Here is a 16,672-nt window from a genome sequence, read left to right on the forward strand (position 1 = left end):
CTTGGCATAAACCAGGAGTGTAGCTGAAAGTCCTCACCAGCTCCTACATCACTACATCCTTCCAGTTAGAAGGATAAAGGCAAAAAAAGCTCTGTGGATCCTGTGCTTGTGTTACTCAATTCTGTTTGTAATTAAGGAGAAACTTGGCAGATTTCCTTTTTTTTGCTCGTATGGACAGTCATTTCCCTGGCCAGTTCAGAACAATACTCTTATTTCCCCATTTTACCAGTGTTCCATTTTCAAATGTACAAGACCCAAATGAAGCAATGCACTGTGAGGGCCTATTTCCCATCTTAAGCAGAAAACCTTTAGAAATTGGGACCAGGATGTAAATGGCAGAGCAGGAAATGTTCCAAACTGACTTTAACCACCATAGCATGGATTTGATAAGGGAGGCAGGTAATTACCATTTGTACATGGGCACAAATTATTTCCACAATCAACACTCCATCAATGGCCTGATGTGACAGGGGTGCTTAGTCAAGCGGGCATACCCCTGGCACTCACTGCCAATTAAACAGTGGTAAGGTATGAAGCAGATAGAGAGTTATCTGGCCATCATCATTGAAGGTGCTGGGAGAAGCACTGAGCAGGTGAGGTTTGGCTAAAGAAGGGCATGATGAGTTCTTCGGTTAAAATACATTCCTTTCGTGAAATAGAGTACAGCAATTTAAAGAGTGAAGCAGTTAATGCTGCAAAAAGGAGCTGGACAGATTTTTAATTGGGAATGGGTTGAAGGGTTATGGGGAGAAGGCAGGAAAATGGGGATGAGGAGCATATCAGCCATGATCGAATGGCGGAGCGGACTCGATGGGCCGAATGGCCTAATTCTGCTCCAATATCTTATGAACTTATGAACTTATGCAATCCAGTCGACAATCACAGAGCAACCAGAATACTATAAAAACCATGAATGAGCAGCTCAGGAAAGTGAATTAATTTCTCTCCCGGGTAGTGACCTGAATTTCCTGTGTGTTGAATAGGAGCTGAATCTTTCCTATGGGGAAATAAAGAAAGAAGCAGCGAATGAAGTGATCAAGGCCCTGGCTTCCAAGGAGCACCTGCAGAAAGTAGATTTAAATGGTGAGTGCATACTTGGGCTGTTTGATGTTGAATGATTTTAGGACAGTGCACCTGTACCATGACTGATCACAGCTGCCCTGGAGGTCTGTTTGAACACGGCATAATAGTGCCAGCCCTGATATAGTCATCCAATTTGATTGCATTATGTAAGAACACAATACAGTCTGTGCATTGCATTGACACAAAACCAGCAGCATAACCAGAGAACAAAGGTGCATTTCTCTCAAAGTGGATATTTCTGGAGCCCAGTTTCCTCTGAAATTTTCAATCCCCTTTCCAGAGTTTCCAGAGTGGCTGAAGATTCTTATGGCAAAATTATCTTGAGAATTCCATGCCATTCCTCACTGTGGGAGCAATGTTCTTAGTAAATCATAGAATCATAGAAACCCTACAGTACAGAAAGAGGCCATTCGGCCCATCGAGTCTGCACCAACCACAATCCCACCCAGGCCCTACCCCCATATCCCTACATATTTTACCCACTAATCCCTCTAACCTACGCATCTCAGCACACTAAGGGGCGATTTTAGCATGGCCAATCAACCTCACCCGCACATCTTTGGACTGTGGGAGGAAGCCGGAGCACCCGGAGGAAACCCACGCAGGAGGGTTTGACACGAGGAGAATGCGCAAACTCCACACAGACAGTGACCCGAGCCGGGAATCGAACCCAGGTCCCTGGAGCTGTGAAGCAGCAGTGCTAACCACTGTGCTACCGTGCCGCCCTGTATGGGAATCTCTGAAGAGATGGGAATACTGTCCCGCACACTACTCCACTCTATCCTCTAACATGATGTTGAACGATAAGCAGATACATTCCATGCTGTTCACTCACTTTCACAGAAAAATAGACATGAAGACATAAGAACAGGAGGAGCCATTTAGCCATTTGGCTGATCTGCGATCCAACTCCATTCATCTCTCCTTTAATACCTTTGGTTAACAGTATGAAGCACAGTTTTGCTAAAGTTAGTGACTAGTTCAAGATGCACCCCATGATCTTATTAGTGTTTTATTTGAGACTCCAGAATTCCACTTGTCCTGTGTTTGGCTGATGGGGAGTCGAACTTGCCAAATACACGCTTCTCTTTTGATGTATAATTCATTTCCTGGGTTTCCAATTCAATTTGGACGTTCTATGAGTCAAAGGTTAACTCAGGAAAGTTCAAACTGATGCCTGCTCTCCACACAGTCAGGAGCTCTGAACCATTTACTACAACGCTGTTTTTACTGGCAAAGTTTTTGCAAAATAAAACATCCCCACAGTGGAGTCGGTGTGAGGACAATAGAGATAAATAGTCTCTCACATGCAGACATGTGAATTCTGACAGACTGTGGGATTTAGCTTTTGGAAAAATGAAAGGTCACGAGTTAAATAAGTTAGCTGTCTGAGTGTAGTCCCAGTGGGAATCTAGATATCCACAGTGCTGTTCATGACTTTACAATAGTGTGGAATCTTTCTATTAAAGGACATTTGACATCTGCAGGAAAGTGAAGTCTGAGGGAAAACTGTGTGTTATTTTTCTTGTATCAAGTTGTCGAAAGTTAAATAATTTTTTTTTCATTTTACGGAATGTGGGCATCGCTGGTAACACCAACATTTATTACCCATCCCTAGCTACCCTTGAGAAGGTGGTGATGAGCTGCCTTCTTAAACCCCTGCAGTCCCTGAGGTGTAGGTACACCCACAGTGCACCAAGGGAGAGAATTCCAGGATTTTGACCCTGCGACAGTGAAGGAACAGCGATATATTTCCAAATCAGAATGATGAGTGACTTGGAGAAAACCTCCAAGGTGGTGATTGATGTTCCCAGGTACCTGCTGCTCTTATCCTTCTCGACGTTAGTGGTCATGGGTTTGGAAGGTACTGCCTAAGGAACCTTTGTGAGTTCTTTCAGTGCATCTTGTAGATGGTACACGGCTGCCACTGTTTGTCGGTGGTGGAGGGATTGAATCTTTGTGTAAGGGGTAGCAATCAAGTGGGGCTGCTTTGTCCTGGATGGTGTTGACCTTCTCAAATGTTGTTGGAGCTGCACCCATCCAGGCAATTTGCGAGTAGTCCATTAAATTCCTGACTTGTGCCTTGTAATGGTGGACAGGTTTTGGGAGTCAAGAGATGAGTTACTTGCTGCAGGACTCTCAGCTTCTGGCCTGCTCTGGTAGCCACAGAATTTATATGGCTAGTCCAGTTCAGTTTCTGGTCAAAAGTAACCCCCCAGAATAGTGGGAGATTCAATGATGATAATTCCATTGAATGTATCGGGGCAATGGTTAGTTCAGTCCTCTCTTGTTGGAGATGGTTATGGCCTGACACTTGTTACTTGCCACTTGTCAGCCCAAGCCTGGTTATTGTCCAGGTCTTCTTGCATTTGGACATGGACTGCTTCAGTATCTGAGGAGTTGCAAATGGTGCTGAACATTGTGCAATCATCGGCGAACATCCCCACTTCTGACCTTATGATGGAAGGAAGGTCATTGATGAAGCAGCTGAAGACGGTTGGGCCGAGGACACTACCCTGAGGAACTCCTGCAGAGCTGTCCTAGAGCGGAGATGATTGACCTCCAACCACCAGAACTGTCTGCTAAGAATGCTAAGGAACTGTTGGTTGTCCTTTCGGCCCCATTTTGGATACATTACACTATGGACCCAGAGGTTTTTGAGGTGTCCAAACTGGATACCTGGTCACTGCAATAAAAATGATGCATTGTTGACACCTGTTAGCTGAAACACTTCCCCTTGATCTGATCATTAATGAGAGATTTACAAACTGAACAGGAGCTCCACAAGATAACTGAGGATAAAGAAAGAGAGTTCATAACAACATCTGCACTTATATAACAGAAAATGTCCAAAGTGCTTCACAAAAGTCTGATTGGTCAAAATTAGCATCAAGCTAAAGAAGGAAGTTAATCTGGTGTGAAAAAAGGTGCTCAAAAATACATGTTTCCAGAAGTAGCTTAAAGAAGGAAGTGAGTTAGTGAGGTGGAGAGATTTAGGGAGTGAGTTCCAGAACACAGGGCCCAGGCAACTGAAGGTATAGCGACCAGTGATGGAATTATTATAAATTGGAATGTGCTGGAAGCCAGAATTGGAGGAGTGCAGATATCTTGAAGTGCTGTAGGGTTGGAGGAGATTGCAGAGATGGAGAGAGGCAAGGCCAGAGAGGAAGATAAGAATCTTCAAGGCTTCAGGACCCAATGTCTGGGGTTGGTAGGCGGCGGCCCAGGGGGTACGACACATGGCATGGGGGAGGTTACCATGGGGCTTGTCCGGCTCTGGAGATACCTTATGTGTCCCTGGAAATACACCCTATGCCCAAGGGATGCAAGAGGAAGATGAGTCAGTGACCCCAATTAACTTCCTTGTAATGCTTTGAAAATGGCAAACTGGAAGCGGAGACAAGTGCCAGAAATATTAAAGGAAGAGGCTGTGTCCCACATGATTGTTGTCTGCTTCTGTAGATAAGTGTCATTTAGCTCTGTAAATTGTCACCTCTGATGGAGTCAGTGCCGTCTGCCAGTCAGCAGAATGAACCTTTAGGCTAGCTCTGACAAGCTGACAGTCGTTTTGTTAAAGCACCTGTTACTGTACCTCACTCTCAATGCTCACACTGACTCAGTTATCATTCTCAGTTAACCGTTTGCACATACAACTGTGCAGGTACCCGTAACCTGATTATTATACCAGGTGAATTCACCATTTCCACATGAGCTGCCCAGCTGTGAATGGCCTTGTGAGACAGCATCGAGTTCGGGAAGAACTGATCAGGAGCCCAACTAAGGGAAGCTCCTTTTGTAACATCACTGAGATGAGAACCAGCGTATGGTCACCCGAAGTTGCAGGATTTTACTGCAGGGTTCAGGACCCTGACATGGAGATTAAATGGGGGTCAGGAGTCTGCCCTTGCCGGCAGTAAGACTGGTTCGACTGGACACCCCCGGGGCCCACTATCCAATGAAGGATAGAGGGTGGGATGTAGATGCTGCTCACCCAATCAGAGCATCGGGATCCACCGGGAGAGTGAAACCAATTTAACGACCCAGGTCTGAACTCACCGCCTGAATGTTTAGTTTTAAACTAAAGTTTATCTATTTATTGTAAGCAGTCTCAAAACACCAACAGGTTTATTTGGTAGCACGAGCTTTTGGAGCACTGGCCGAACGAGGCTAAATTTGGTCTTGTTGCATCCATTTTAGGCCCAAAAATAGGCACAATAATATTAAGCTTGGGCACCTGGCGCTGATTTTAGACTAAGTTGAGGAAAGAAGTAACTAATTATTTTGTAAAAGAGGAATAAGAAACGGATACAAACACTTCCCGGATCGATATTATAGAACAATTAATTTACAAATCGAAGGATTTTACAGGTTGCTTGTCATCTAGCCTATGATTTTTCGGAAGATCTTTTGTGGTAAATAAATGGTTGCTGGTGATAATCACTGCTTTGTGGCATCTGTTACAGGATCTGTTGCCACATCACCTGTTCAACTCATTGTGTTGCACAGCTGTTTGGTGACAGGCAAAGACAGAGTGAATGCTTTCAAAGAGCAGCATGGTTTATTTGTGCTGTTCAGCTTTGAAGATCCCTGCCATCGATGGACAGAAGATATATTCCGGTATTCCACCTCCTCTTCCTGTGTCCTGCCATAGCTAGCGGGAGATGTTTGTGAGGCGACATTGGCCAATCTCTGTACCCACAGAGACGAGGCAGAAAGTAGAGGAACTGGAAAGGTTCAGTATTGGCCCTGTGTTATACAGCTGCCAGTCAACCTGAAGATTCTCACACAGATTCTTTCTCCAAATAGCTTACAATGAATCAACGTTACTGTAATAAGTCTTTGGATGTGGAGATGACGGCGTTGGACTGGGGTAAACACAGTAAGAGGTCTCACAACACCAGGCTAAAGTCCAACAGGTTTATTTGGTAGCAAAAGCCACTAGCTTTCGGAGCGCTGCTCCTTCATCAGGTGGGTGGGAGTTCTGTCCACAAACAAGGCATATAAAGACACAAACTCAATTTACAAAATAATGGTTGGAATGCGAGTCTTTACAGGTAATCAAGTCTTAAAGGTACAGACAATGTGAGTGGAGAGAGCGTTAAGCACAGGTTAAAGAGATGAGTATTGTCTCCAGACAGGACAGTTAGTGAGATTTTTCAAGCCCAGGCAAGTCGTGGGGCTTACAGATAGTGTGACATGAACCCAAGATCCCGGTTAAGGCCATCCTCATGTGTACGGAACTTGGCTATCAGTCTCTGCTCAGCGACTCTGCGTTGTTGTGTGTCGTGAAGGCCGCCTTGGAGAACGGTTACCCGAAGATCAGAGGCCGAATGCCCATGACCGCTGAAGTGCGACCCAACAGGAAGAGAACACTCTTGCCTGGTGATTGTTGAGCGGTGTTCATTCATCCGTTGTCGTAGCGTCTGCATGGTCTCCCCAATGTAGTATGTACACGGTACAAACTCTTGCAACTCGGCCAACGTTGTCTACCTGATATGCTGCAGGAAAGGATGTCCCGAGGCATGGTACATTGGGGAGACCATGCAGACGCTACGACAACGGATGAATGAACACTGCTCGACAATCACCAGGCAAAACTGTTCTCTTCCTGTTGGGAAGCACTTCAGCGGTCACGGGCATTCGGCCTCTGATCTTCGGGTAAGCGTTCTCCAAGGCGGCCTTCACAACACGGTGAGCACAGTGGGCGGCACGGTAGCACAGTGGTTAGCACTGCTGCTTCGCAGCTCCAGGGTTCCGGGTTCGATTCCCGGCTCGGGTCACTGTCTGTGTGGAGTTTGCACATTCTCCTCGTGTCTGCGTGGGTTTCCTCCGGGTGCTCCGGTTTCCTCCCACAGTCCAAAGATGTGCGGGTTAGGTGGATTGGCCAGGTTAAGATAAATTGCCCCTTAGAGTCCTGGGATGCGTAGGTTAGAGGGATTAGCGGGTAAAATATGTGGGGGTAGGGCCTGGGTGGGATTGTGGTCGGTGCAGACTCGATGGGCCGAATGGCCTCCTTCTGCACTGTAGGGTTTCTATGTTCTATGACACACGACAATGCAGAGTCGCTGAGCAGAGACTGATAGCCAAGTTCCGCACACATGAGGATGGCCTCAACCGGGATCTTGGGTTCATGTTACACTTTCTGTAATCCCCACGACTTGCCTGGGCTTGCAAAATCTCACTAACTGTCCTGTCTGGAGACAAGACACATCTCTTTAACCTGTGCTTAACCCTCTCTCCACTCACATTGTCTGTACCTTTAAGACTTGATTACCTGTAAAGACTCGCATTCCAACCATTATTTTGTAAATTGAGTTTGTGTCTTTATATGCCCTGTTTGTGAACAGAACTCCCACTTACCTGATGAAGGAGCAGCGCTCCGAAAGCTAGTGGCTAAGTCTTTGGAGACAGAAGTCCCTTCACCAAAATCCCTTTATTTACAATTCCAACGGCAGTACACAGAGTGCTCGCAGTCAGCAGTCTACCCTCGGGAGTGACAGAGGAACTGACACTCCTGGTTAAATACAAGGAAATTACTCTCTGATTGGCTCATCAATTGATTCCTTAATAAGGGAGTCCATATTCCAATAGGCCAACCTCAATGGCCTGATTGAAGTAATTACGGAGACTCAGCGCCTATCTTCTTCCTGACATCATCGCCTTGTAGATTTTGTTTAAAACCCATGGGTATTTGGCCACCTGCTTAGGGTAACATTTGGAATATATTGAAAAGGCTCTTTACCAAAATCTAAGTCTTTGCTGTTGTTATGACCCCTTCATTACTGGGACAGAGAGGCAGTTAAATGTTGGTTGTAACTCAGAGTTTGTTATTGAAAGGTGCAGGTATAAACAGGGTGGAGACACTGTGCCTTTAATTTGAGTTGAAGTTGTATCGCAGCTGTTGTCCGCTGTAGCTTTTAATTTCATGGGGAGAGTTATGATGGCCACGAAGTCCATGGGGGAATCATCGATAGATCTCCCCGTGAGTACGGGCTGCCTTATTGAGCAAGCACAGGCTTATCCAATAGGAAGCATTCAGTGGGGGCCTGTTTCACCTGGGCCAGTGTTGTAGGTCCCGAGGTGTTGCGTAGCTGTGAGCCGTGGGAGGGGTCTCTTTCTTAGTTCTCATTAAAAGGTGCTTGCTGACTGGAAACGGACATTTGGCTGAATGACTAGATTGACTTTTCCAGCTCCCTCCTCCACTCAACTTCCGTCTGTCAAGAATCTTCTCTGGTTTAAAAAAAAGCCATGAGACCTCTTTTCGGGAAACTTGAACCCAGCGGGGAAGACTGGACCCAATATGCTGAGCACACGCGTTACTTCTCTTGTGCTAACGACATTGAAGGAGACGAAAAACAAAAGGTGATATTGCTGACGGCATGCCGGGCCCCGACTTCCAGTGTGATAAAGAGTCTGACTTATCCGGATGTCTCTGATTCAAATACTTTTAATGACCTGGTAAAAAAACCTCCAACGATCTGAAAGCCCCCTGTAATCCTCCAGTGATATCACCTCAACATGGCTGAGAGAATTCCTGGGGAACCTGTCACTGAGTTCTTGGCTAGGTTACGGAAATTGGCCGAATATTGTGAATTAAGATTGGTATGTGACATAATTGACCGAACCGCCCAAAAGAAGCTCTTGGCGGAACCCAATTTGAACTTTAAAAAGTCATTGAGAGAACCTTTTCACTTGAGAATGTGGAAAAAGAGGCTCAGGAACTACAGGGGCATCAAGCAGCAATGTCTTGTGTAAATCAGGTGTAAAAGGGCCCCAGTTGATATAGCAACTGTCATGTCACCACCAGACAGACAAGGAACGGCAGTGATAGCCCGAAGAGTATCAGAGAACATACTCCAGAAAGGCAGACGACGGATTATTGCAAGCACTGTCAAAGGACACAGCTCAGGCGAAGTTTCAGGAAAAGGCAAAACGTGTTGTGCATGGGAAAAGGCCAAGATCTACACTGACTCCGATGTTACACCTCGGTATTTCAGCACAAGCTGAGTGAGCCCTTACTCCACGCTGGAGAAGGTGGAAACTGAACTTGGGCATTTTGAGAATCTAGATATTGTAAGGCCTGTGCAATTTGCAGAAAGTGTTGTCCCATAGTCCTTGTTCTTTCATTCCCACAATGAGTTTTTCCTTTCAAATGGAAAATATTCTTCCTAAGTCTTTTTTGCTGTTATAAATAGAATGGGTTTTGTCCTCGCAGATTGCACATTGGTCATTGAATTCATGTAAAACTCTTTCATGCACTATTTTAATCCAATCATTAATCCATTTAAAATATCTCCCAGGACAGGTACAGCACGGGGTTAGATACAGAGTAAAGCTCCCTCTACACTGTCCCCATTTAACACTCCCAGGACAGGTACAGCACGGGGTTAGATACTGAGTAAAGCTCCCTCTATGCTGTCCCCATCAAACACTCCCAGGACAGGTACGGCACTGGGTTAGATACAGAGTAAAGCTCCCTCTACACTGTCTCCATCAAACACTCCCAGGACAGATACAGCACGGGGTTAGATACAGAGTAAAGCTCCCTCTACGCTGTCCCCAGCAAACACTCCCAGGACAGATACAGCACAGGATTAGATACAGACTAAAGCTCCCTCTACACTGTTCAATTTAATAGTCCAGGAAAAGGACCCTCTCTATTGTCCCACCATATACTCCAAAGGGAGGTACAGGTCCAATTCTCTTCCTATGCAGTGCTGCACATAAAGACTAGTTAGATAGGTCGGAAAGCTCTCCCTTCTCTGTTACACAAAGTGCCCAAGGCCTAATGCTGAATGAGCACTTCCTTCTGACATTTTAATTCCAACCCCAATCATCATGTGGGCCCGCAGTGAGCCAGTCTGCTTACCCCATCATGATATCGGTGCAGTCAGTATGTCAGTGAATGTTGCTGTCCAGATAAAGTGAGTTCAGTTTATGGGAATTGTAAAAAGCAATCTTACCCTGTACTGGACAAGATAAAGACAGGTTTACAACACCAACATTAGTGGACCTGTCTCCACAGAAGACTGACTGACTGAACATTTCGCTCAATAATCGCTGTGAAATTCAATCTGACTGAGATTGGCATTGATCCAAAGTCTCACATCAGTAAATTTTCAAAGCGGATTCCCTACTTGGGGTATCAGGAGTCGATGTTCTTCATGGAGAGGTACATGACAACTCAAATACAAATCAATCCATATTATGCCATAGATAACTGATCCAGTGACAGATGGGGAGAGTGGAATTGTCCGGGTTTGAGGATACGTTCCACTTCAAAGTCAGAAATACTAAGAATGTACAGGGAGAAAAACACAGCCGGGCGCCACAGCAGAGTCTACAGCAGAAAAACATTTGGCCCAACTGGTCTGTATGAGTGTTCAACTCCACAAGAGACTCCTTCCACCCTGCTCCATCTCACCCTATCTCTATCCTTCTGTTCCTTTTTCCTTTCAGTGTTTATCCAGCCTCTCTAATGGATATATCTGCACTACTCATCCCAGTCACTCCCTGGGGTAGCAAGGAGAGTTCTCACCACTTGCTGGGTAAAGATGTTTCTCCTGTATTCCCTGTTGGATGTATTCTTGACCACTTTATATTTATGGCCCCTATTTGAGATATTGCCCATCAACCTCCCCAAAAACCACATCACCCTGCCCGACCCTTGTGGATTTTGGATAAACAGCTGAAATGAGCTGTTATAAATTGTAGTTGGAAATATATTACTTCTAAAACATGAAGATTTCCATGGTTTCACCATGTGAATATGGCGAATAAACTGTATATAAGTGACCGGCAGGAATGGCAATAAGCCCCAGCTGGCCATCCTTGCGTTACTGTTTTAGTGTGAGCTGCCTGACATTCCTTACCTCAGGAGTAGAAACTGATTCTTTCAGGAGTCACACCAACTCCTGATGCACTCTCTAACTTCCCTTCTGTCCAATGTTTGAAGGAGAAATGTAATTACCGTCTAAAAATCTCCCAACCAGCTGGCAAGGAGCTGTGAACAAGTGTAAATGCTCTGTGATGTAGAATATGCAGGGCTGGGATTCCCAGCTCTTGTGGGGGGGGGGGGGGGGGGGGGGGGGGGGGGTTAGTGGCCCACAAATTACTGTGACTCCCCAGCGTAACCACAGAGCCCTTTTTTTCTGAGTCAGTCTTATTTGCGAGCTGGGCAGGGTTCTGACTGGATCACTTCCAAAAAAGACAACTTGTATTTATATAGAACCTTTACCAGAAGAACACATCCCAATGCTCGTTATAAAGAGGCAACCAGTCACTCACAACATGAGAAGTTTAATTTCTGTCAGTGTCTGAAGACACAGTGTGGACCTAAAGGGGCTGAAACAGGAAGACAACTTTTTGAACGCCTTAAAAGATGAATAGTTAGGGCTGATGTAGAGGGAGGTAAGCTCACTACCGGGATATCTATAACTGGGGTATCAATAGTACTAGGATGTCTATAATTCTGGAATATTGATAACCAAGGTATCAATAATACTGGGGTATCTATAACTGGGGTATCTATGATCGTGGGTTATCTATAATACTGGGATAAAGCTCGGCACAACATCGTGGGCCGAAGGGCCTGTTCTGTGCTGTACTGTTCTATGTTCTATGATACTGGGATATCAATAACTGAAATATCAATAATACTGGGATGTCTATTATACTGGGGTATCTATAACTGGGATATGTATCTGACATTGCGCACTGGTACTTTGTAATGCAGACATGTAATGCCAGATCAGTGTGTGACTAAAGATTTGCACAGTACTAATGCCTGGGCTATTTTCAGCTATCGCTAAGTGTAAAGGCTTCCTCCCAAGTTGCTGGGCAGTGCAAGTGAGCCGCTTGTCAACCGACATAAGACTGGGGTTACAGATTGATCACCCTATTATTAGAACCAACTTACTAAATACCAGCTTTGATAAAGGGTCATCTGGACGTCAGCTCTTTTCTCCCCTTATAGATGCTGCCAGACCTGCTGAGATTTTCCAGTATTTTCTCTTTTGGTTGTTAAATACCACCTTGTGCCTCTCTGCCAGACATCAGTTACCCCGTATATCTCAATTTCACAATTGTGCAAAACATGACGAGGAGATATCGAAAGAAGAACCATAAAGGCTGGGAATCTGAAACAAAACCGGAAATGCTGGAATAATAAATGACAGTTTCTGAGGAGTCCGAAAATTGGTGCACGTTTGAAATCCAATTAGCATCAAGTCATGATGAAGATCTCCACCAAAATATTCACCAGCCTTTTCACTGAAAAATGCTGCTTACCTCCTGTGTTCTTTGTTTAGTTTTATTAATACATGTTATCATCACCAGGATTCTTTTTGTTACATTCTCCTTTGACTTAAACATGCAAATCATACAGAATAATTGGTGAATCAAATATGTGGGTTTTTTATCTGAGGATAAAACTATATACAGATAGTGTGTACCAGGAGGCTGATTACAGTGCATCTGATCTCTATTTCTGCTGCTTGAAAACATTACTACAAGTCACAGAACTAATACATCTCTTTGTGTCGAGGTGTGTGAGGATTTTCAGCAGTTTAAGATACATTTCTTCAAAGGTGCATGTACCTCTTATCACAAAATCCCCCTTTTTTCCAAACTAAAGGTTTACCTTTAAAAATCAAACCATATAAAAGTGAAGTTTATTTATTAACACTACAATGAAGTTACTGTGAAATTCCGCCAGTCGCCACAGTCCGGCACCTGTTCAGGTCAATGCACCTAACCATCCCGTCTTTCAGAATGTGGGAGGAAACCAGAGCACCCGGAGGAAACCCACGCAGACACGGGGAGAACATGCAAACTCCACACAGACAGTGACCCAAGCCAGGAATCGAACCCGGGTCCCTGGCACTGTGAGGCAGCAGTGCTAACCACTGTGCCACCGTGCCACCCCTATGATTCTATGATATAGAATCCCTAAAGTACAATAAGAGGCCATTCAGTCCGTTCAGCCTGTACCGGCAACAATCCCACCCAGGCCCTATCCTCATAACCCATGCTAATCTCCCTGACACTATTTGATTTGATTTGATTTGATTTATTATTGTCACATGTATTAGTATACAGTGAAAAGTATTGTTTCTTGCACGCTGTACAGACAAAGCAGACCGTTCATAGAGAAGGAAAGGAGAGGGTGCAGAATGCAGTGTTACAGTCACAGCTAGGGTGTAGAGAAAGATCAACTTAATATAAAGTAGGTCCATTCAAAAGTCTGATGGCAGCAGGGAAGAAGCTGTTGCACTAAGGGGCAATTTAGCATGGCCAATCAACCTAACCTGCACATCTTTGGAGTGTGGGAGGAAACCGGAGCACCCGGAGGAAACCCACGCAGACACGGGGAGAACGTGCAAACTCCACACAGACAGTGACCCAAAGCTGGAATTGAAGCCGTGTTCCTGGCGCTGTGAGGCAGCAGTGCTGACCACTGTGTCAGTTTTCGTTACATGAAAGCAAAAGATAATAACTTTCGGCTGTAATTTACAAATTCCAGGCTTATTTTGGGGAGGGTGGGGGGCCCAGGATGTGCTGGGGAGCCCCCCCGGATATTCCCAGGTAAGGTCTGCATGGTAATTGCCTGGAAATGTACAATTGCCCTGGACAATTGCCCTCCCCACTCCCAGTGGGTCAGTTAGTGAAGGCAGTGTGTAATGGTTCAATCAGGTTTCCGATGGGATCTCTGAATGGGCAGTGCAATTGACCTCAGCGACTCTAATATAAAAAGGAGAAAATCTGCCAACACTGCATCTGTCCCAAACCCTGACTAGAATTGAGTGCGTTAGTGAGTGTTCAGGAGAGTGTGTGTGTTTGTCTGTATGTGTGTGCATGAAAAACGTAACTGAAATCACTTTAGGTGCTGCAACAAGTTTTAGCCAGTCAGAATCCTGCTTGGTGCTCCAAAACAAGGTGACAGCAGACTATTTCCTATTGCGGCGAAACAGCTTTATGAACTCTCTGTCCTCACCTATCACTCTCCTCTCCTGAGGTAAATGTTTTGCAAACCAGAAGCCAAGGCCCTGACAAAGGTCCATTACTCTGTCAGATTGAGTGAAGAATAACTCACACTGTAGGACGCACCTTGCATTTGTTTTAACCTTTCAACCTCAACTTCTGTTTAACATCCTAAAATATCCCAAAGTGCTTCACAGGAATCCAGCAAAATTAGACACTGAGCTATTTAAGGAAATATTTGGACAAGTGTCCAAAAGCTTGGTCAGAGGTAGGTTTTAAGGAGCGTCTTAAAGGAGGAGAGGGAGACAAAGAGGTGGTGAAGTTTAGGAAGGGAACCTGGAGTTTTGGGTCTTGGCAGCTGAAGCCACAACCACCAATAATGGAGCGATTGAAATCCGGAGTTGAGAGGTTTGGCTTATGAGGAGAGACTGAGTAGACTGGGACAAAACTCATTGGAATTCAGAAGAATGAGGGGAGATCTTGTAGTAACATATAAGATTATGAAGGGAATAGATAAGATAGAAGCAGGGAAGTTGTTTCCACTGGCGGGTGAAACTAGAACTAGGGGGCATGGCCTCAAAATAAGGGGAAGCAGATTTAGGACTGAGTTGAGGAGGAATTTTTTCACACAAAGGGTTGTGAATCTGTGGAATTCCCTGCCCAGTGAAGCAGTTGATGCTACCTCATTGAATGTTTTTAAGGCAAGGATAGATACATTTTTGAACAGTAAAGGAATTAAGGGTTATGGTGAGCGGGTGGGTAAGTGGAGTTGAGTCCACGAAAAGATCAGCAATGATCTTATTGAATGGCGGAGCAGACTCGAGGGGCCAGATGGCCGACTCCTGCTCCTAGTTCTTATGTTCTTATGTAAGAGGGAATTCAAAGAGTGCAGAAATCTCAGGTGTGTTTTATTCTTCCATGGGATATGAACATCTCTGGCTAGGCCAACATTTGTAGCTCATTCCTGATTGCCCTGACAAAGTGGTGATGAACCACCTTGTTGAACCGCTGCAGTCCATGTGGTGCAGATACAGGGCTGTGAGGAAGAGAGTTCCGGAATTGTGATCCAGTGCAGGTGAAGAACGGCGACATAGTTAGGTCAGGATGGCAAGCGGCTTGCAGGTGCAGGTGCTCCTATCCGTCTGCTGCCATTGTCCTTCTGGGTAGTAGAGATCACGGCTTTGAAAGGTGCTGTTGAAGGTGTGCTGGAGGGCTAAAGAAGATTCACTTCTTTGTGTTAAATTTGTTTCTGAATACTTATGAAGGGTCATTACCAAAACAACCTCTCGTGTGCGCAAACGAGATGGAATCACTGTGAAATGATGAAGTAATGGACAGCTAATTTACCTTTTTTATATATTTTTTTCATAGCAGAGATTTCATTAGGAAGAAATAGTAAGATTACAGCCCACAAGCAATTTCAGATCATTTTGTAATGTGTGTGTTTATGACAGAGCTTGTTTGGTGCTCCGTTTGACCTTTGTAAAGTCAGTACAGAGCCTTTGAATACACAATCTAAGTGGCTTTGTTAGAGCCTGGCTTCACAGTATCCTTGCTGGAGCATGAAGTGCAGGAAACAGATGGGGCTGAAAGCCAGTCAACCAATTTTCACAAGTGTTCCATCCATTACCTGACTAATGGAAAGGCTGAAAGGAAGTTCTTACACGATTGAGTATTTAAACGATTGTCTACATATTTCAGTGCTCAGGGTTAAGGAAGTTGGTCTGCTTTCATTGGAAAAGAGACATCGAGGAAGAGCTAGTTTTAAGCTGTTGAAGGAGGCTGATCCAAGCTGGCTGTTCACCTTGGTTGAGGGGTTCGAATCTCAGGGCGAAGGGGACTAAAGGGCGAAGGGGAATAAAGTGAAGGTAAGAGTAAGGGAAGTCGCGTGGAACTTTTATCCCAGAGGCAGGGAGTCAGAGTCTCGGAATCTATTTCCATCTTAAATATATTCCGTGATTTGGTTTTCACAGCTTTCTGTGGCAGCGATTTTCACACGTTCACCACCATCTGAGTGAAGAGATTTCTCCTCCTCTCAGTTCTAAATGGCCTCCCCTGTACCCTGAGACTGTGACCCCTTGATCTAGAGACAGAGGAAACAACATCCTGCATCCATTCCATCCAGCCCTGTCAGAATGTTATACTTTGTATATGAAACAGTTTTCCTTATTCTCGTCTCTCCACACGATTGAAGTCACTCATTACTGGCACCATTCTATTAAATCTCCTCTGCACTCTGTAATAAATCGAGAGAGACTCGAGGGCCACAAACTGTGAGCAGAATCACCTTCCACTTCATTTGAGTTGTTAACTCATTTGCTATAAAGAAATAGAGTCATAGAGGTTTACAGCATGGAAACAGGATCTTCGGCCCAACTTGCCCATGCCCCCTTTTTTTTTAGCATAGTCTTTCAATATACTGCCCTCAGCTTTCTACTTTGGGATCAAATTGTTCTAATTTTCTGTTCAAAGGCATCTTAACATGTGCCTGTACCTTGCTTCTTCGTATTTTTGATGCTCCAGTCTCTTCTCCCTCTACCGGTGCACTGCGATCCCAAGGACTTGGGAATTTATTCCTTGTTGCCAGTGTAATAAATTGAGGTTGACT

General features: G+C 44.9%; 1 protein-coding gene across 1 annotated transcript in view; it reads left to right on the forward strand.

The window, feature by feature from the left end:
* Positions 1–16,672, forward strand: part of LOC144502068 (ran GTPase-activating protein 1-like) — a 590,984-nt gene that overhangs the window by 495,301 nt on the left and 79,011 nt on the right. Inside the window, exon 8 of the mRNA XM_078226075.1 lies at positions 984–1,083. Coding sequence (XP_078082201.1) covers positions 984–1,083 — 100 coding nt within the window. The remainder of the gene's footprint in view (positions 1–983; positions 1,084–16,672) is intronic.

Source organism: Mustelus asterias, chromosome 12 (assembly GCF_964213995.1).
Source record: "Mustelus asterias chromosome 12, sMusAst1.hap1.1, whole genome shotgun sequence".
Taxonomy (NCBI): Eukaryota; Metazoa; Chordata; class Chondrichthyes; order Carcharhiniformes; family Triakidae; genus Mustelus; species Mustelus asterias.